This window comes from Serinus canaria, chromosome 20, assembly GCF_022539315.1.
Source record: "Serinus canaria isolate serCan28SL12 chromosome 20, serCan2020, whole genome shotgun sequence".
In the NCBI taxonomy this organism is placed as follows: domain Eukaryota; kingdom Metazoa; phylum Chordata; class Aves; order Passeriformes; family Fringillidae; genus Serinus; species Serinus canaria.
This window is the reverse complement of record NC_066333.1, coordinates 2684396-2705157: the sequence shown is the minus strand read 5'-3', so window position 1 is coordinate 2705157 and position 20762 is coordinate 2684396. Positions and strand designations below refer to the sequence as shown.

General features: G+C 48.5%; 1 protein-coding gene across 1 annotated transcript in view; it reads left to right on the top strand.

The window, feature by feature from the left end:
• The window catches only part of TOX2 (TOX high mobility group box family member 2), a 167889-nt gene that overhangs the window by 121852 nt on the left and 25275 nt on the right, over positions 1-20762 (top strand). Inside the window, exon 4 of the mRNA XM_030233377.2 lies at positions 19911-20150. Coding sequence (XP_030089237.2) covers positions 19911-20150 — 240 coding nt within the window. The remainder of the gene's footprint in view (positions 1-19910; positions 20151-20762) is intronic.

Here is a 20762-nt window from a genome sequence, read left to right as displayed (position 1 = left end):
TGACATCAGCAGCAATTTGAGGATTCTCCCATGAATTTCAGCAGACCCCATGGATTGGTAGAGATTAAGCTGGAGCAGCCAATCCTGCACAATTCCAGATCAGCTGGCAGCTGATCATTCTCACAGTCCTGATCCTCCAGCTCCAGGCACCAAGGCCCCCTTGGTCTCAGTGTGGAATCTGTGGTGAAGACAGAGGCAAAGAATGCAGGAAACACCTCTGCCTTGTCCATGTCCTTGCTTGAGAGGGGACATCATCCTCCCCATCCTGGAATCCACTGACTTTATTTCTGCCCTGCCTTTTGCCATTAATAGAGTTGAAACATCTTGGCAGCATTCCTGCTGGTGCCACCTGAGGGACAGTCCTTGGTGCATCATCCCCTGCAAAGGCAGAGCAGCAGGACACGAGCCTGCAGCTCTGCAGCAAGGGGGGTTTCCTGAATTCACCTCGTGTTTCTCAAGGGTTGGGACAGCCAAGAGCCTCGTCCATACCATGGTGGGGCAGCACAGCCCTCCTGGGTGAGCTGGGTGTGCCAGGTGTGCCTGGGGCTGTGCATCAATCCCATCCAGCTGAGGGAGACTTTTAGAGGCAAACATTGACACTCCTGTTCACTGAAATTTCAAGAGCAAAATTCATCCATGGACAGTGGGAGTTTCCTTGCCACTGTCTCCTACATTTAAAACCTGGCAGATTTCACTTTCAATGGACTGTCCTTCCTGCCTCTGCAGACTCTGCTTCTGGGGTGGAGGCAGCTCTTAAAGCCATCAGTCTCACTTGGGCCATGAGATGAGGAGATGCAAAGGGAACACAGGAATGACCCACCCCATTTAGGGTGCTGGATACAAGAATCCACCCACTCCCAACCCTCAGGGCTTCCAGCTGAGCAAGGTGCCTTTTCCCAGTGTAGATTGCAAGGCTGGGTGAATGATGGCAGAGTCTGTAGGATCCTGTCAGAGTTCAGGCCATCCCTCTGGCTGTCCTGGGTTGCCAGGACCCCTGCTAGGGGGCTCAGAGACCCTGGCACAGAGCCCAAGATACCTGTGACTGATTATGACCCATGGAAAAAATTACCAACCTTATATGAGGATCTGCAAGCCACGAAAGTTTAAGTAGAATAATAGTTAGTTTGTCACAAGGTGAAAAATAGATTTTTTGGAGTTTTTAGAATGGGGGTTCAGGGGGCAAGGTGGAGGAATCTGGGCGTGTCCAGCCTTTCTCCTTCTTCACCTCCATCTTCTGCTGGGATGGTGGCACTTTTAGCCTGGTTTAGAGTAGAAGCTCACTGTCTAACACAGGTGATGGGTATTGGGAAGTTATGGTAAATATTGTACACCTAGCTTTTAGTATAAAAAGATAACACTGCTCTGGGGGCAGGCAGAGTGCCTCTGTCTGACCTGCTGGATGGACCTTGGCAGGGCAGGAGAAAGAATTTCATAGATAAGGAACAATAAACAACCTTGAGACTGAGAACTGAAGAGCTCTGACTCCTTCTTCTACCACCAGGCTGGAAAAAGAGACTTTCTAACTCATCTGAGGTCACTGTGAGCAGCAGAAGTCCCGAGAGGAGCCCGGCCAGGTCCTCATTTTTCAGGGAAGCAGAAGGAGCCCTGGGTGTGGGAGCATACAGGAAAACATGTCTGAATCACACATTGACATCACTGGGAGCGACTCCCGTCAGAGCTGGATTGATATGGTTACAGCAGAGTGTGTGGCTCTTGGTATTCTGGGAGAGCTGCTGCTGCTGTGGCAGAGAAAATTATTCATGGATCAAAAAAAGGAAAGGCATTAGCTGTACAAAGTGTCAGGATTGTCTGTGTTCCACGGCGGGGCTGAAACGAGATCCAGCTGTGGTACATGAGAAACAGCTGGAGGAAACACCAACAAAAAATGCACAGATTAGTCTTGAAAGACCCTTGCAACTGAAGCCAAGGTATCACTTACTAATTTATGGGGAAGTGCAGCGGGTGCAGAGCCCTGAGCTGACTCACAGGCGGCTGATCTGGAACAAGAGGGATCACAACAGAGGAGAGGAGCAGTCGGATGCTTTCTGTCACTGGAAATAAAGGCTGAGGTGAACAGATGATCTGCCAGCCAGCCTCAAAGCCGTAATTAAGAGATGCCAAAACAGCCTTTTGTCCTCCAAGGGGGTGGGGAAAAGGAAGGCAAAGATCACAGAGGAGATGGTGATTCCTGCCGTGCACACAAGGGAATAGAGGAGGAAATCATCTTCCCCACCAGCAGTCACATTCAGATTCCAGCAGGCAAATGCTGCACAGAACCTTGAGTCCCGTGGCAGAGGCATAACATGGGGAAAGGAGCAGATACAAAATCACCTTAGTGCCTGAAATCTTTCAGTAGGATCAGTGGTGGAGTGTAAATTAGGCAGTGTAAGTACTGCCAGTGGAGCCGTGGGTGGTCAGCAACAACCCTCTGTCTCCAGGGGTGGAAGTAGAACTGTGTGTGAAATACCTGTGGGTGTCTGCAGCAGGTACCATGAATGCATTTCAGGGTTAGGAACATCCAAACACCGTGCTGGAGGAGAAGAAACACCTGTGGACCTCACTTCCCTTGAAGCTGGGCCTGAAATCCTTCAAATGATCCCAAGCCACAAAAATGCAGAAACAACTTTGCAAAAACATTGTTTCGTTTAACTTCTGATTTTTGAAGTTGTTCATTCAGCTGAGCCATCGGTAATTAGTGTTTAAACACTCTGTGAATATTCATTAGCTTTGCCAGCCCTCCTGGCAGAGGAAAATCACTCCTGGCATCCAGGAGGGGTCGGGGGTGAAGGCAGGGATATCTGGGATCAGGGATATCCCCTGGCAGGGCTGTCTGGAGGGAGCTGCTGGGGACCCTCCTGTGCCTCTCCCCGTGCTCCCCTCAGCAGCTCCTGGGCACAGCAGCATCAGCCACATCTCCTGCTGGGATAAACTGCTTGGCCTCTGGTCCTTCCTTCACCCTCGTGCTAATGAGATCACTGCACACCACTCAGGGACAGCAATATTGTCCCCTGAGCAAGGCAGCAGGGTTGGTGGAAGAAAATTCCTGTTTTTTTCTGGAAATAAGGCAGTGGCTGCTGCCATTTCCCACCTGGCAGCTCTGATCTGAGAGGGTGGAATCAGTGCACAGGAGGGAACATTTGAGTCTGGAGGTTTTCCTGGAGCTCACCACAGTGCTGGGAGCACTGGGAGAGCCTGAGCCTCCGATACCTTTGGGCTCATGGCACCAGCCCTGTTTGCAAGGAGGGAATATTGCCCCCGTTGGCAGGGGGGGAATATTTCAGTTCCTAAACTAACCTGGTGTGTTACATGGTGCTGCTGAGAAGCCACAGCCACCAAGTCCCACGGTGTCATTTTTACAGTCTCTGGTCAGAGCAGGATCTCACTTTGAAATGAAAACGTTCAGGCTTAAAATAGAAACCCACACAGAACTGTACAGCCTCTTGAGAATGGCTTTTTAGGGCTGCTGCTAAAAATGCCCCATTAAGAGCCTATAAGGTTCTGCAGAGCCATCAGGCTGCCACATGTAGGGATTTTATGGTGGCTGCAATTATTTCCTAATTTTGACGGGCCAAAGGCTGGCGAGCAGAGAGCAAATATTCACAATATCTCCAGTTATCCCTGTGCTTCCATCTCCTGTGCAGTGGGAGCAGGGCAGGCACTGCTGGGGTGCCAGCTCAGACTCAGGCCACCACACAGTGCCACCTGTGAAAAATGCCAGTCGCTTGGTTTTAAAATTTTAAATGTTTAATGATAATAAAATGGTTATAAAAATAGCAATAAAATTAGAGTAATAATAATTTGGACAATTTGGATTAGGACAATGTGAGACAATAAGAACAAAGAGTTATGGGCAGTCTGGGTACCTTCTTCTGGGCAAAATAAGCCCGAAAAGGCCCCACATTAACAGAGGATTAACCCTTAAAAGCAGCAGCCTGTTGTATATTCATACACCTCATCCATGATGCATCAATTCCATTCCAACACAGGATTCTGTCTGGGCAGTGTCAGCTTCTGCCTCTGAATCCTGACAGTGTCTTCAGGACTGAGTGAGGCAAGAAGAAGTTCATTTCTTCTAATAATGGAGCAATAAATTCTCTTTCTCTGAAAGATTCAGGTGTCCTGTGGCTGCTATCTGGTGTGAGTCCTCTCTTAAAAAAAGTATCTCACATAGCATAGTTTCTATTTTAACCTTGTGTTATAACCTAAATATTTAACACACTACTTAAGAGAATTAATACAGCATCACTTTCTAACACAACACAGATAATATTCACTTTAATATTTGCTAAAAGCCAATCATAAAACAGGCATTTTTCACACACCCAGATTTGTTCTGGGCAGTTGGGAGAGCTGTGGTGCCAAAGCTGTGACGTGGCCACACGTGCCAGGCTTTGAAATCCTGCCAGTCCACGTGCTCAGAGCAACCAGGAGGGAAAGAGCCACCCAACATTAATTATGACTTTTGAAGCTTTGCCTAATTACTTTGTCTCTCTTAAGAAAACGACACAAATATTTATGAGTGGGACTTTTAATTCTCATTGTAATCAGTGACATAAATAGGTAACACCTTTATAAAGAGTTAATAAAAATGTGTCAACACAAGCTCCAGCACAAACTATCGAGCAGTGTGCAGTAAAACATTCCAATGTTTATTGTATTGATTGAATATTCATGAGATGCCAATTTAAATTACAGTTCACAACTGTTGCTGTGTCTAATGAATAATTTAAACAAGTGTGGCCAAAGAGATTTCAACGCTGCATTAGCAAACTGCAAGGGATTAAGCAACAGAGAATTTATAATTAGCTTTGTATATCCTATAATAAATTCATTGGAAAGATGGTTTTAATTATCCCACATGTTAATTCAGAATTCAGTGCATTAATTTTCGATTGAAAAGTAACCCTTTCTTCCAAGGTAATATATTTGGCTCTTCTTCACCTTCTGCATCTCAATAAGAGAGAATTGCAAGTATGGAATGACTTAATTTTTGCAAATCTCATCCATCATGACACAGCATTAGTACCTGCCCATCTCAGGTCTGCAGCAATTCCTTTTTTCCATTTCCAGCTCTGGAGGCTGAGACCAATGAGATCAAATCCCTTCCTACAAGGATTCCAGAATCCTGCTGGAGCTTCTCCCAGATCTGTGTGCTGCTGCACATCCTCTTTGATCCACTCCTGGCTACTTGGGCAGTATTGTCTGCTCCTGGCAAACAAGTCTGTGACAGTGATGGAAGTTTTTGGCAGTTGTCTCCTATAAGCAGCTTTAGGGTTTTGTTTCAGAAAGGAGGATGTGTGTAGATAACAAGTGTAAACCTCAGAGTTGGAGCTGAGATTGCTGCATTCTTCAGAGCCAACCAGGGATGGTTTTGTCTCTTTTTGGCAAGCCTATAAAGGGCTTTTTCCTGGGGGAGATTGGCCCTTTTGCCCATAGGGACAGGGCTGCAGAGTCCCTGCCATTTGTCCATATCCGGGGTGAGGGGCTGGGGGCTGCACTGGCAATGTGGTTTTGACCCCTTGGGTAACAAGGGGACAGCAATGTCCTCAGCAGCAGAGAGGCCTGAGCTCCTCATCAGCTGATGCTCAGCCCCTAGAAAGTGTGAATATTTCTTTCCCCTCCGCCTGCTCTCCCTAAGCCATCCCTTCACCTTGCTGGCTGTCCCCAAAGCCTGTCCATATGGACAGGCACAGTTTAGCTCTTGCAGAACCTCAACACTTGTGCTGAAACTCCCTGGCCAGAAAAATCTTGGGAAGTATTCCAAGGAGCATAAATCCTCACACCTCCATGCAGCCACCCATGCTCAAAGCCTGTCTGGGAAGCTCCGAAGGTGCCTTGTGGTGCACGTGGGGGAGGAAAGCCCTGCCTTTCCAGGTGGTTTTGTTTAATTCCAGGGCAGCAGGTTAATGAGATTGCTGGGATTTGTGACTTTATCTGGAATGTAAACACGAGCCTGGCACGTGTCCTCGGTGTCTGATCAGATGGAGATGCAAATGCGGCGCCGAGCGTGGCGCGCCATCCAAAATGTTTTGGTGACACAACGTGCAAGACAAAATAACCATCACTTTTTTTTTAATTGAGATGTCTTCTGTTGCATTTGAGTTCTGCCATATCCATCTAATCAACAGCCTGGCACTGAGGGGGATGTGCCTGAGCTGGAGGTGGAAGCTCCTTCAGGAGCAGGGAACACCCAGGGCTGTCCCAGGAGCTGCCGTCTGTGCTCCTGTCACTGTGATATTTTCTGAAAAATACCTTGGCCAGGATTTTTCTCCTGAGAAGCTGAGAGGCCTCAGAAATGAAATGTAAACAATAATTATCTGCTCCTGTAAAATGTAGCAAGTGCATCTTTAATTAATCTCATGTAAATTGTTTTTACTTAACAATGGCCAATCCCAGTCCAGCTGTGTCAGACTCTCTAGTCAGTCACAAGATTTTATTATTAATTTTTTTTTAAATTTCTGATGTCTCCTTTGTTTCTATTCCTTAGTATAGTTTTAGTATATAATTTTCTTTCAATATAATATATATCATAAAATAATAAATCAGCCTTCTGAAACATAGAGTCAAGATTCTCATCTCTTCCCTCGTGCTGGGGACCCTCAAACACCACCACACACTCAAACTTCCCCCAAGACTTTAATTGCTGCTTTAGTGCCTCTGTCTTCTGGGTGACTGGAGTTACTTAAGGTGATGAATGGAGAGCATGGCTGGAATGCAGTAATGTTGTTGTTGGCACGTATTGATTAAACCTCAAGGCTCAATTGATCAAGCTCCCAGTGCTGCTGTGTAATCCCAGGGGAAAGAATCAAGCCTGTAATGTGGTCATGCTTTACTCTTGGTTTACCACTTGGGGTTATGTGTTTTGGGAGGGAAGGAAGTGTTTGTGATGGCCTGAGTCCCTGCTGTTACCAGGATTAAATGAGGACTGGCAGCAGGAACACTTGTTATTGTGGCAACCCAGTCGTGGGCAGACCCAAACCTCATTTAACATGGCATATCTCACCTCCAGGAACTGAGTGCCTGTCTGGGTGTTAGAAGGAAATAAATGAATCTCTGAGGTGTTTGTTATCCATTATGAGGAAGCCCAAGAGGACAGAGATGCTGCTGGACTGAATATTCTTCCCCTGGTCTCCCTTAATACACTACCTTTAATCTGATAAACTGCACTGCACAGGGCAGGCAGAGCAGCAGCTCAGGTTAATGCTGTGCTGGAACATAAGGGAGCACTTCCTCAACCTGCATGGCTTCAATTCTGCATTGAGGTAGATTTTGGCCTGTCTGTAACTTGGAAGAGCAGCTGCAGTTGCATTGGCTGGCTAAGAAATGAGAAGGGTTTGCCATTGTCAGGAGTCAGAACAGAAGTTACAGCATCTGGCTCTTGTGGTGGGGTCAGCACTGGATTTCCCTTCCCTCTTCCCTCCTGCAATTAATTTTGTATGTACAGAGTCATTTGGGCTTTTCCCACCTAATTTAAGAGTGTTCAGCATTTGCTGTAATTAAAGGCAGGGAGATAACTGTCTGTGCCTCCTGGCAGCAGCTTGGGTGATGCAGCAAGGTCGAGGCACATCCTGCAGTTCTGAGGTTCCCTCCTGCAGGGCAGGAGCATCACTGTGCTGGTGGACAACTGGTGGGCTGGAGGTTCAGTTTTGTCTCAAATTGCTCCAGCAGAGCTGGGTTTTGAAAATCCTACAGTTTCCCAACTCATATCCAGCCACAGAGCCATGATCCTTCCCTGCATGCTGGTATTCCTGGTATTAAGAGGCCCTTATGAAACACTTATCCCAAACTAACACAATAATCCCAGCAATATCTGCCTGCAGAGGGAAACTGAGTGGGGGCAAAAAGGGAGCAGCTCCTTGCAGATGTGCAGAGGAGCTGTGGTTTGTGTGGGATCAGCACTGGGGACCCAACTCTTTCTAATGCTGCAGCATTTCTTACGGTGCTTGAAAAGTGGGCTGTGAGACTTTGCAATCAAAAAAAAACCTATTAAAATTCATTCCCTGAGTTTAATCCCACCGGGATGAGTTTTCTATCTAGTCTTCCCAGTTTCCTGTTGTGTTCTAAAATTGCTTCTTTTTGCCTTTTTCTCCTTCTCCTTTTTTTTTTAATGCTCCATGCAATAAAACGTGGAGGTCTCTCATTACCTGTGGGTCTATTGCTTTATGTGAATGCAATATCTAAAATGTGTGAAAAGAGCCAGGAGAGACAGAAAGCAAAGGGAAGCTGGGAGTGCAGGAAGGCTTCAATCAGCTGCACAAGCCCAGGGAGAGGGCAGAAATGCTGGGGGAGAAGAGGGGCCAGCGTTGGGCTGGGGGAGTGTTTGTGCTGCTGTGGGGAGATGGGTCCCATGGCAGGTGGAGGTGCTCTGGCCAATGTGAGTTCTCATCCCCCTGAGAAGGAAACACCTGGATTTACACAATCCAGCATCTTCTGCAGCCAAAGGGAAGCTTCTTGCTGCCCTGCCAGGCTGGGCAGAGTTCCATGGTGATCACCAAGGGGTGCCCAGGGGTGTGCCAGGGTGCTCTCCCTGGGGAAGGGCTCAGTGTGATCCTGCCTTGGCATGACACAGAGCAGAGCACTCTCTGGCCCTTCCCATGCTTCCACAAAAATTAAATTAAATCATTGGCCCCCAACCCACCTGGAGCAGAACTTTAGTCCATCCCAGCAGTTCAAAGTCTTGTGAGGAGGCTGAGCTGTAACACAGGATGTTAAATATCTAATAGCACCAAGGATGTGGCAACTCACCAGGAAAAGCAAACCCCCCAAAGAATGTCTGTTGAGCTGAAGATGGGGAAATCTTTCTGTCTCTAGTGTTTTCCTGCTTTCCCTTTTGTCTTTTAATGCCTAAGGCTATTTACATGACACCAGATCTCTGCTTCTCAGGAGTTTATTTGTGTCTCACATCCTGTCCTTGACCTGTGGGATGGCTTTGCAGGGCAGGTGATGGTCCCACGGAGTGCACAGCTCAGCAGGATCCTAAATTCCCATTCCTGAGCAAAAGGGCACCACAGACATGTGGCCAGGGACCACCTCTAGCCCCACACCACCTGTGGAGTCTCACCCCAGCCTTGGAAGCAGCAAGTTCTGTTTATAGGGGTACTTATTGCAGAAGGTTTTAACACTGACTCCACGTTTCACCAGTGCCTTTGGGATTCAAAGGTGAACAACAAAAATGAAAGAAAATCTGATGGATAAACAGGTCTGATACTGAAAGATATTTCCCCCTTGCTTGGGATGGTTTTGCTTCACCATTACACTAAAATAATGCAACAAAAATACTCCATGATCAGTTTGTCTGCTCCTCCATCCACCTCGAGTGTGGAGACAGAAATCCAGATTAAGGAAATCATTCTGGATGGGCTCCAGGGCTGGTGCAGACCCTTCTCAGCTCCCAGCACCCTCTTGGCCCCCTCAGCCCCTCACCTTCACCCATGAAGTTTTTATCATCTGCCCCTTTGGCTTCCATTCCCCTCCACAGCTGCTTCTCCCTGTCTTTCCAATAGACATGAACGGGCTGTGACAATTTTATTACATTTTATTCCCCCCATGGGCTATAAAAAAAGGGGGGGTCAGGGTCTGCTGCTGTTTCATTACCTCCCAGTGCCCATTCCAGGGAATTCTGCCCCAGCTTTTGGTGGTGGTGTTATGGTGTTCTGCCTGGATGAGTATCAATTCCCTTCCTCTTACAAATGGGTTTTGCAAAATCGCTAAATAATGTGTTCAGAAAACAGGCTGGAAATTAATGGGATAGATTATTTGCAAACATGTTCACTGAGTTATCAGGCTTGTTCTTTATCCATAAAATAATGTACTTTAAAAAAAAAAAAAAAAAGGAGTTTATTGAAGATGTTATTTACAGACAGTTCTCCAGCTGGGAGCTGCAGGAGCACTGATGGGGCACGGGCACAGCCCAGCTGCTCTCCCAGTGCCAGGGGCACCCCTGCTCCTCCAGATCACTGGATTCTGGAATGGTCGGGCTTAGAAGAGAATTAAAAACTGTCCACTTGCATCCCCTGCCATGGCAGGAACATCTGCCACTGTCCCAGGGTGCTCCAAGCCCTGTCCAGCCTGGCCTTGGGCACTGCCAGGGATCCAGGGGCAGCCCCAGCTGCTCTGGGCACCCTGTGCCAGGGAACATTTCCTTCCCATTATCCCACTGATCCCTGCCCTCTGGCAGTGGGAGCCATTCCCTGTGTCCTGTCCCTCCATGCCTTGTCCCCAGTCCCTCTCCAGCTCTCCTGGAGCCCCTGGAGCCCTGGAAGGGCTCTGAGCTCCCCCTGGATCCTTCTCTCCTCCAGGTGAGCCCCCCCAGCTCTCCCAGCCTGGCTCCAGAGCCATGAGCCTCCAGCCCTTGGAGCATCTCTGTGGCCTCCTGGATCACTTCAGGCTCCACATTCTTCCTTCTCTGGGGTCCCCAGAGCTGGGGGCAGCTCTGCAGGTGGGGTCTCACCAGAGCAGAGGGACAGGAGCCCCCCTGTCCTGCTGCCCTCCCTGTGGGATCACCCCAGGATGCAGTTGTGCTTCTGGGCTGCCAGTGCTCATGGACAGGTCAGGCTCAGCTTCTCAGGAACCCACGTCCTCCTCAGGGCTGCTTTCAGTCCATTCCCACATCAACACAACTGGGAGAAGCCCTGGGAGCCCTGTCTGGGGCCACTGGGTGGCTTTAAGGTGAAGCTTCATGTTTGAGAGCATTGCATTTGAAACTGCCAACATTCACTGGAAAGATCTGGGTTTTATTTGAAGAGCTTCAAGCTGAAAAGTTTCTTTTCTCAAATTTGTCTGCTCAGGTTCCCTGTAAGCCATCAGGCTGAGCTTGTCTGTACATGGCTTCTGATAACTGAGGAGCTCTGCTAATGCTGGTATTTAATAATTCCTGGAATATTGGGGTAGCTCTGGGGGACTAGAAAAGAGCTAATGTGCAAATATTTAAAAAGGGAAACAGAACAGCCCTGGTAATTACAGACCTGTCAGTCTGTCATCAATCCTCAGCAAAATAATGGAGTGGCAGATCCAGGCCTCAATTAATAAAGAATTAAGGGAAGGTAATATAATTAATGCCAATCAACATGGGCTGATGGAAAACAAATCTTGTCAAACTAACTTGATATCTTTTTTGATGAGATTACAGGTTTGGGTGATAGAGGTAACAGTGTTAGCATAACACACCCAGACATCTGCAAGGCTTTTGACTTGGAAGCACAAAATCCTTTGAGGAAGTTGAACACTACAAACCCAGTGTTGCACAGGTCTGGGGGCTGGATGTCACTCTGTCTTGCTGGAGGGTTTTTTATGTTTCTGCCAAAGGAAACATTAAATAGCTGCCAGTGGATTTGGCAGGTGATGCTGCAGGGAGCAGGAAGGTGGCAGAGGGCAGAGATGCAGAGCTTTTGGCATGGCCTGGTAAACTGACCCCCAGTGAAGAATGTGTGTTTGGGAAAACAGCATTGCCCCCTTTGCAGGAGCACAAAAGGTCTTTCAAGGTGAGAATTCCTCTCCTTAGAGATGGTGGCTCTGGAAAAGGGCTGGGAGATGCTTTGGGTGAGTGCTGCTGAGGGAGATGTGCAAAAAGCATCCAGAGCAATGAGCAGGGTGGGGAGCATGAGAGAGGGCAAAGCTCTGTCTTTGGCCAGGGCAGGAAGATATGAGGCTCTACAAGTGCTCTGGGGAAGGAGAAACTGTGAGAGCCTTCCAGCCTGGCCAGGGCTGGGCTGGGAGCTCCAGGGCTGGGAGCTCCAGGGATGGGCTAGGAGCTCCAGGCTGGGCCATGGAGCTCCAGGGCTATGAGCTCCAGGGCTGGGAGCTCCAGGGCTGGGAGCTCCAGGGATGGGCTAGGAGCTCCAGGCTGGGCCATGGAGCTCCAGGGCTATGAGCTCCAGGACTGGGAGCTCCAGGGATGGGCTAGGAGCTCCAGGCTGGGCTGGGAGCTCCAGGGCTATGAGCTCCAGGGCTGGGAGCTCCAGGGCTGTAAGCTTCAGGGCTGGGCTGGGAGCTTTAGGCATGGACTGTGAGCTCCAGGGCTGTGAGATTCAGGGCTGTGAGCTCCAGGGCTGTGAGCTCCAGGGCTGGGCTGGGAGCTCCAGTGCCATTATGAGCTCCAGGGCTGTGAGCTCCAGGGCTGGGCTGTGAGCTCCAGTGCCATTATGAGCTCCAGGGCTGGGAGCTCCAGGCTGGGCCATGGAGCTCCACGGAGGCTGCATTCTGGACTTGCTCCAGGGATCACCCACAGGGGGATGTGACAAGTGAATCCACCCCCTGGGCAGGTTCTGAACCCCACAGGGAGGGGTTCCCCACCTCCTTGCCACCCTCCTCTCCCCATCCCCTCCCTGTGTGGTGCCCCACAGGCTCTCAGAGGTGCTTTAGATCCCCCATGTCCCAGCCACCACAATAAAAGCAGGAAGGCTCATGAAACCAAGGGCAGGGGAAAGCCGTGCCTTCAAACCTGCCCCAGGGCATGTCTGTGCCTCAGAAGTGCTTTTTTAAAGCCATAGATGTGGATTCTTCCTCTTTGCTGCCTGACTCTGAGTTCAGAGATGCTCCTTCAGGTCATGTTTGCGAGCTTGAACCTGTAAAACCTTTTTTTTTCCACTGGGTTCAATGAAGACAAACTGTGATTTCAGAATAGATCCAAAAAAATTCCGTGTGCCCAAACCCCCTAAGCTGGCACCAGCAGTTCCCATGGGCTCCTGTGCTGCTGCTGGGCCAGCAAAGCCCCCCCCATGGCATCCTGGTGGGGGTACAGGTCCCCAGGAGCTGGCAGAGGGGTGCTTGGTCCCTCTGGGAGCTGGACACACCCAGGAGGGAAGTGACAACCACAGCTGGGAATGCCAGTGCACAGGGAAATCCTCTGCCATGTGATAAATGCCCCCCCACCTCCTCCAAAATAAATTACTTCCTTTTTAAATCCTTTCCAACTGTTCCCCTCGTGTTCATAATAGGATGATCGGTGGAACCAAAGATGTGGCTGTTACTTTAAAGGATAAATTAGTTTGACTCTTAACTCAATAATTAAAACTGTTATGGCTATGAGCCTGCAGGGATAATGTACTATTATTATAGTCATTTGTTTCAATTAAATGCTTACTGATTTTACAATAGCAGCTGGGCACCTGTGTGAGATAGCTATTACTCTGAACAAGACATCTCAAATTCCAGCAGAAATTTGTCACTGCACTAAAGCATTTTACACAGACCATGAAAGTTTATTAGGAGCAGTTACAAATCGGGAAGAGGAGGGGTGGTAATTGGGGATATATTTTCTTATCAGCTCCTCTCTCTCCTGCTCTCTCTCTCTCTCTCTCTTTTTAAGTAAATCATCTTTAAGTATTTCAGCTATGGTGATGCGTTTACATTGAAACTTCAATACAGAAAAAGCCTGCTGGGAAAACTTTGCTTCAAAGCTGTTCAGCAGATAATTCCTCTCCCTGGCTGATTGTGATTATAATGGCTTATTCTTGGGAACAAAGCAAGGAGAGGGAAGCTGTGCTGGGGATGAGCCTGGTGGCTGCCCCTGGAGTAGCTGTTTGCCTTGCCTGGAGAGGAAGACCCTGGGTGAGGAAGGCTCTGACAGCTCAGCCCACCTGTGTTATCTGACCCTGGGAAGGGTGGTATTGTATTTACAGGGATGCCCCAATGAAGGCAGGAATGCTGAATCTGACTCCATGTTCTCAGAAGGCTCATTTATTACTTTATGATACTATATTATATTAAAGAATACTAAACTACACTAAAGAATACAGAAAGGATACAGACAGAATGCTAAAAAGATAACAATGCAAACTGGTGACTCTCTCCAGAGCCCTGACACAGCCTGGCCCTGAGTGGCCAAAGAGTGAGAACAACTCCCAGCAGAATGCAATGGAACAATCACCTGTGGGTGAACAATCTCCAAACACATTCCACATGTGAGCACAGCACAGGAGAAGCAAATGAGATCAGAATTGTTTTCCTTTTCTCTGAGGATCCTCAGCTTCCCAGGAGGAAAATCCTGGGCAAAGGGATTTTCCAGAGAATGGGAATGCTACAGGGTGGGAGTCATGGAATGAGTTCGGTGGGAAGGAACCTTAAGGACATCCCATTCCACCTCCTGCCATGGCAGGGACATCTCCCACTGTCCCAGGGTGCTCCAAGCCCCATCCAGCCTGGCCTTGGGCACTGCCAGGGATGCAGGGGCAGCCACAGCTGCTCTGGGCACCCTGTGCCAGTGTTTGACACCCTCACCATAAAAAGTTTATTCTGTATTATCTACTCTGAATCATTTCTTTTAGTTTAAAACCATCACCCTTTGTCCTGTCACAACAGGCCCTGCTAGAAAGCCTGTCTCCATCCTCCTGATAAGCTCCTTTAGCTGGAAGGGGCTCTCAGGTCTCCCTGGACCCTTCTCTTTCCCAGGTGAGCACCCCCAGCTTGTCTCAATGACAGAGGTGCTGCAGCCCTTGGAGCATCTCTGTGGCTTCTGGACCCACTCCAGCAGCTCCACATCCTTCTGAATCTGGGAGCCCCCAGGCTGGGGCAGCTCTGCAGGTGGGGTCTCACCTGAGTGGGACAGAGGGGCAGGACCCCCCTGTGCTGCTGCCCACGCTGGGGGATGAGCCCAGGACAGGGCTGGATTTCTGGGCTGCCAGTGCCCAGCCCAGGTCGTGCCCCTCACCCCAGGGTCCTTCTCCACAGGGAAGCCTGGTGGTGCCTGGTGCTGGGTGCCTGGCACATGGAGCAATGCCCCTCAGTGGGGCTGCCCACTCCTGCTCACCTTGGCCATTGTCTTTTGCACATCCCTCTTTATCCCAGGGGGATGCAGTGCAGTGCTGTGTGCCAAACTCCAGCCAGATTCCTCCTTTTGCTGCCCCTTGGATAAGAGCACACGTGGTTTGGCACGGATCCCAGCCAGGGCTGCAGCCCAGCCAAGCAGAGCTGGGGAATTTGGGGCATCACTGCTCCCAGGGCAGAGCACACCACGGGGAGTCACACAGAACCTCTGGGCTTGTACCTCTGCCTCCTGAGCAAGGGCTTGAGCAGGGTGTGCCTGAGACCAAGGAAGGGGAGAGGAGGAGGAGGAGGAGGAGGAGTGAATGGTGAAGCCCTTTTCTGACCCAGAGATGGGGCAACTGAGAGGTGTTTAAAAAGCTTTTATTCCATTTTCAGTCTCGTGTGAAGGGTGAGGCAATACAGATGTTATAACTCACACCATCACAACCAGAAGCTAATTATTTATTAATTACAATACACTATAGGCATTTCTTGCCTTATGATCTTTTGATCATCTAACATCTTTATAAATCCTACTACAATATAATTATATTACAGTATAAAATTTTGTAATTATATTATAATTATATAATAATTTATAATATTTATACTATTTAATATTAATAATAATTATATATAATAAATAGTGATAATTATACTATGTTAATATTTATAATTATATAATAATTTATATTACTTTAATATTTTAACTACTTAGTATTATAGTTCTATTTTAAAATTATAGTTTTAATTATATTAAAGTTATATTTGCAATTATATTTCTCTAAATTATCTAATATTATTTGTAAAACTATCTTTCAAAACTTAGTTCTAGTTCTCTTTTAACAATATCTACCTTTTTCTATAATATTTCTAAGTTAACATTTCTTACCTCAAAGTTTACATACAAATACATGCTATATAATCTTTCTATCAAAATTTAAGCATTCTTTACAAATCCATTTCCCACAGAGGAGAAAAACCCCATGGAAAGCAGAGGCAGAAGGTGATTTTAAGGGTGGGACCTGCCTGGAGGCTGCAGTTGGGAGTCAGGATTTAGCAGGAAGCCATTCCATGGCACAGCCATCCCTGCCAGGCCCTGGGAGCTGAGCCCTGTTGGCTGGGGCTCTGCCCCAAGAGCTGCTTTTTCCATCAGAATTTTGGGGAACAGTGCACTTGAAGCTGGGCTTGACACGCTTGAGGCATGACCTGTGTTAGCAGAGCACCCCAGTCCCCAGCTGGGCTCTTCCTCAAGGCATTTGTCACTCCTGAATTCCCCTTCTCCCCAGAACAGGGAACATGGACCATGTGCTCTTTGTCTGCCTGTTTTTCTCTCCTTCTCTGGATTAGCTGGAGCATTTCTGGGCCTGATATGCATATTCATTAAAAGAATTGAAATATTGTGGGAAAAAGGAGCTGTCTTTGAGTTAGCACAGCCTTTGGGAATCTGCTAAGTAAGATGCACTTAATTACTTCAGCTATGACTGTATCACACTGCACTCTGGGTTTCCTCTGAGATGCAAAACATCTTTCCAGCACAGGCTGCAAACCCATCCTGGGCCTTTTGCAGCACCTCGTGGTGAGCTGGCAGTGCTGAATTCCTGGGATGGAGGGGGAGCTGACCTGCCTCTCCCAGCCTCTGCTCCCGGGGAAGGAGCTGATCACATTTATGGGGGATGTTTAATTCCCCTGTGTTTCCATCTGTGGGTCTGCTGAGTGCTCTGGGGCAGGGAAAGGCATGGCACAGCCCCACTGAGCCCAGGGCTGGCACTGCATCCCACAGGAGCAGGCTGTTTTCTTCCACACAGCATTCATTACCTCCTTTCACTTTGGTTTGCCATGATCACAGTTTCATTCATCACTTCCTTGGCTAATTAGGATGTTTGCTGCAGGGAATCATCTCAAAATCCTGCTCCTGGAGGTCTCTCTTTCCTTGGGTCTGTTTTTGGAGGGATCACCTGCTTTGGGTGCCCCTGAAATAGCCCAGTGTCAGCAGGATCCCACAGTGGGAAGCAGGAATAACCCTTTCCTTGCCTGGAATGAGAGCCATCCTCACCCTTAATCCTATCTAAGAAGCCCCAGTGCTGCACACAGACAACCCACCTTCATTTTCACTCCAAATATTTCACAGCTGGAAAACTCAGGTGGCTTTTCCACCACTCCTGGGGACACCAGGAGTCGTCACCAGGAGTGATGGGAGGTGGCAGCCCAGCTTCTAAAATTGCATAAAAAAAAGGGAAAAAAGGGAAATGGAGAGAAATGCAGTGAGTGCCAAATGGTGGGGGCAGTTCCTGGCCAGCAGGGTGCATGTGAGGAGCTGTGCATGTCCTGCAGAACCTCCTGGACTGGGGGAGAAGAGATGGAGATGTGGGAGAGGGTGAGAAGGACCAACAGTATTCAATTAAAACCATTTTTATATCATACAATTGTAGAATGCTTTGGGTTGGGAGGGACCTTTAAAGGCCACACAGTGCCACCCCTGCCATGGCAGGGACACCTTCCACTGTCCCAGGGTGCTCTGTCCCTGCTGGCTTGGACACCTCCAGGGATCCAGGGGCAGCCACAGCTGCTCTGGAAAATCTGTGCCAGTGTTTTACCAGCTCCATTGTAAAAACCTCCTACATTATATCTAACCTAAACCAACCCTCTTTTAGTCTAAAACCATTGTCCCTTGTCCTCTCACCTGAATAAAGGTCTGTCCCCATCCTTCTTCTGGGGTCCCTTTAGTGATGTAAAGAAGTTGGGAGGAGGCATCTGGGCCAAGATATCCTTGGAGAACAATGTCCCAGGAAAAATGCTGTGTCTCTGCTACTAAAAGGGTTCTGTGATGGGGTTATTGTGAGCATGGGGCTTCTGGAGGGGCTCTCTGAGCCAAGCTCAGGTTCCTGGTTTTTTCTACAAATTTTCAGAGGCATTTACAGCATGTGGCCCATATCCATAATTGCACTCCTGGACTTGTTCTGCTCTGATGCATAAATAACATGCACTGTAAAGAAAAATGTGTGATTACATATTTAATGGATAAACAGAGCTGTTGTGGTCCATTGGCCACATAATAAAAGTTTCAAAAAAATTGTCTTAATACAGTATTTCCTCAGGAGACTACTGTGGCTGAAACGTGAGCGAGCTATTTTAAATTTTAGAATTTTTTAAGCCACATCTCATAGCCTGCCCCATTTCTCCAACACCCGTCTTCTAAACTTTCCCTTCATTTAAATTTAAAATAAGGACAATAAATTATTCTTTTCCTTAGCAGCTGGCAGATCTTCTCCAACATGAAAGGTCTGGATTAAACTGACAAAACCCAAGACAAATGTACATTTTTTTGGCTGGAGTTTGGGAATGGCTGGCTGCTCAGCAGATGGGAGCGGTGTCCCACCTTGCACAGTCCCTGACACTGCCTGTCTCACCCAGACCATTCCTATGACTTTTGCAAATTCGGTTTAAATGCAAAATTTGCATCTCTGGTGCCTCCTGTGCTGGCCAAGCCTGGTGTCTGTCTCCGTGGCTGCCTCATCCTCGATGTCTTTATGACCAGGACAGCCAGAGCTCTGCAGTAAGACACACAGTAAGGTTTCAAGGGCACATTATAAGGTTTTAAGGGCACACAACACTTGCCATAGTTAATCTCTATGCCCCTAACCAAAGCATAATTAAGCTCTGTGCCCCTCTGCCTCTAAGCAAAGCCAGCCCTGCTGCCTCCTTGACACCACCAAAGACAAGGGCAGCAATTCAGTGTGGCCCCTAAATCAGCCTCAGTCTGACTTGTGCTGTTGAAATGCAGGAATATATTTAATTCCTGTGAGTTCAATCCCTTCCCTTCACAACTAACAGAGGAAAAGGGCAGATCCAGGGAAAGCTGCTCTGCTGACACTGCTTCTCTTCTGCTGGAGAGTCCTAAGGAGAGCAGAGCATTCTATCTGTGTATAGGTGTGGTGTAAAGCTCTTGATTCCTGACCTGCAGCAGTAAATCTGGGTTTGTGTTTGGATTTATGTCCTCTGAAGCCTTTGGAGGCCTCACAGGTCTTCCCAGGGTTTCCTTCTGTGTGTGCTGCTGATGGAGCTGGCAAAGCTCCCCTGGTAACGAGGGATTGCACCTCAGTGGGCTGATCAGGAGCTCAGGTCTTTACACTCGTGCTAGCATTCATCAGATCAATGTAAAAGGGGAAAAGTCTGGCAAGTGTTTCAGGCAGGGTTTGCCTCCCTCCCACTCCATGGTTGGATGAGGCTGTGCAGGAACCAAGCTCTACCAGATCAGCAAGGATGGACCCTGGGGGAAAATGGGGGTTTGGGGAAAACGATTCAAACTGGGAATGGGGTCTTTATGCAGAAAACAGCAGGGTTTGTCCTCATCTCATCTCATCTCATCTCATCTCATCTCATCTCATCTCATCTCATCTCATCTCATCTCATCTCATTCTCATCTCTCATTTGCTTCTTGGTGTAGAGGTGCTGGACCTGCTGGAATGAGTCCAGAGGAGGCCATGAAGATGCTCCAAAAGCTGGATCCCCTCTGCTCTGGAGCCAGGCTGGGAGAGCTGGGGGTGTTCACCGGGGGAAGAGAAGCCTCTGGGAAAACATTAGAGCCCCTTCCAGTGCCTAAAGGGGCTCCAGGAGAGCTGGAGAGGGACTTGGGACAAGAGATGGAGGGACAGGACAAGGAGGAATGATTTTCATTTATAGGGGGGTCGGTTTAGATGGGATATTAGAAAGAAATTCTTCTCTGTGAAGGTGCTGAGGCCCTGGCACAGGTCACCCAGAGAAGCTGTGGCTGCCCCTGGATCCCTGGAAGTGTCCAAGGCCAGGCTGGATGACGCTTGGAAGTGCTTCCCTTCTCCTGGTCATTTTGCCATAAATCACTTGTTTGTGAACCATTTCCAGATCCCTGATAGGTGCCAGCCACCATTGGTCCCTGAGGCAGTCAGGGGCACCTTCTGGGCACACAGCCCCACACACCAAGCTGATTTAGCCCCTCTCTGTCAGGCTCATGGGCACAGCAATGGGTGCACAGTGCTCAGCCCTCACCTCGCTTGGGAGCCAGCTCAAGGAAGACTTTCCCAGCCATCTAGAGCAATTTAAACAATAAATCAGCCTTAAAGTGATTTGGCAGTATGGCAAATGAATGAATGAATGAGTTTTGCAGTGACAGTGATCTCCTCCTCCCCTAGATCCAGGAGATGGTGCACTCGGACGCCGCATCCTACGAGTCCAACCGCCAAGTGCCGCTGCTCAACCGGCCCGGCATGCTGGGCGGCCCCATGGGTGCCCTCAGCCAGTCCCAGCTCATCTCCCAGATGGGCATCCGGAGCGGGGTCACCCATGGCTCCCCCTCACCCCCGGGAAGCAAGTCTGCCACGCCATCTCCCTCCAGCTCCACTCAGGAAGAGGAGACCGAGTCGCATTACAAGGTACGCGCGGCCGCGCCGCCTTTGGTGCTTTTCAGGGAGGGGCAAATTGTGCTAAATAAAACCACAGACTTCTGGTCTTGTGTGCAAACCCAGGGCACAGGAATATTTCTCTGTCTGCACTGGGGTGCCCTGATCCCCAGGGCAGCACTGACTCTGACCCTCATCCATGGAGAAAGTTTCCCAGACTTCAAGATAAACCAGAATCTACAAAAGTGTGCAATAGATTATAGAGAGCAGTGCAGGTGTGTCACTGGGTGAGAAATTGAGGGTTTGGGATTTTTAACATGTTGTGGATGGAAGCAAGACAAGATGGAGGGCAGAGGGTGTCATCCTGGGCTTCTTCTTCCTCCTTCTCCATGGGTTTGGGTGGCATTTTGTAATTGGGTGGGAAAGTCTCCATTGCAGCTCTGTGGGATCAGTTATTGGGTTAAAAGGGGAAATAATCCAGGTGTCAGCTCTTAATTGGAGTTTAGTCTTAAAAGCCCTTGGAACAAGAGATTGTTGGGCATTTTGTGCCTTCTAATGCAAAGCTGCTGAACTCACAGCAGTGAGACTGTTTCACTGATAAGAAATAATAAACACCTGAGTCTGAACATGAACTGCTGCCTCAAG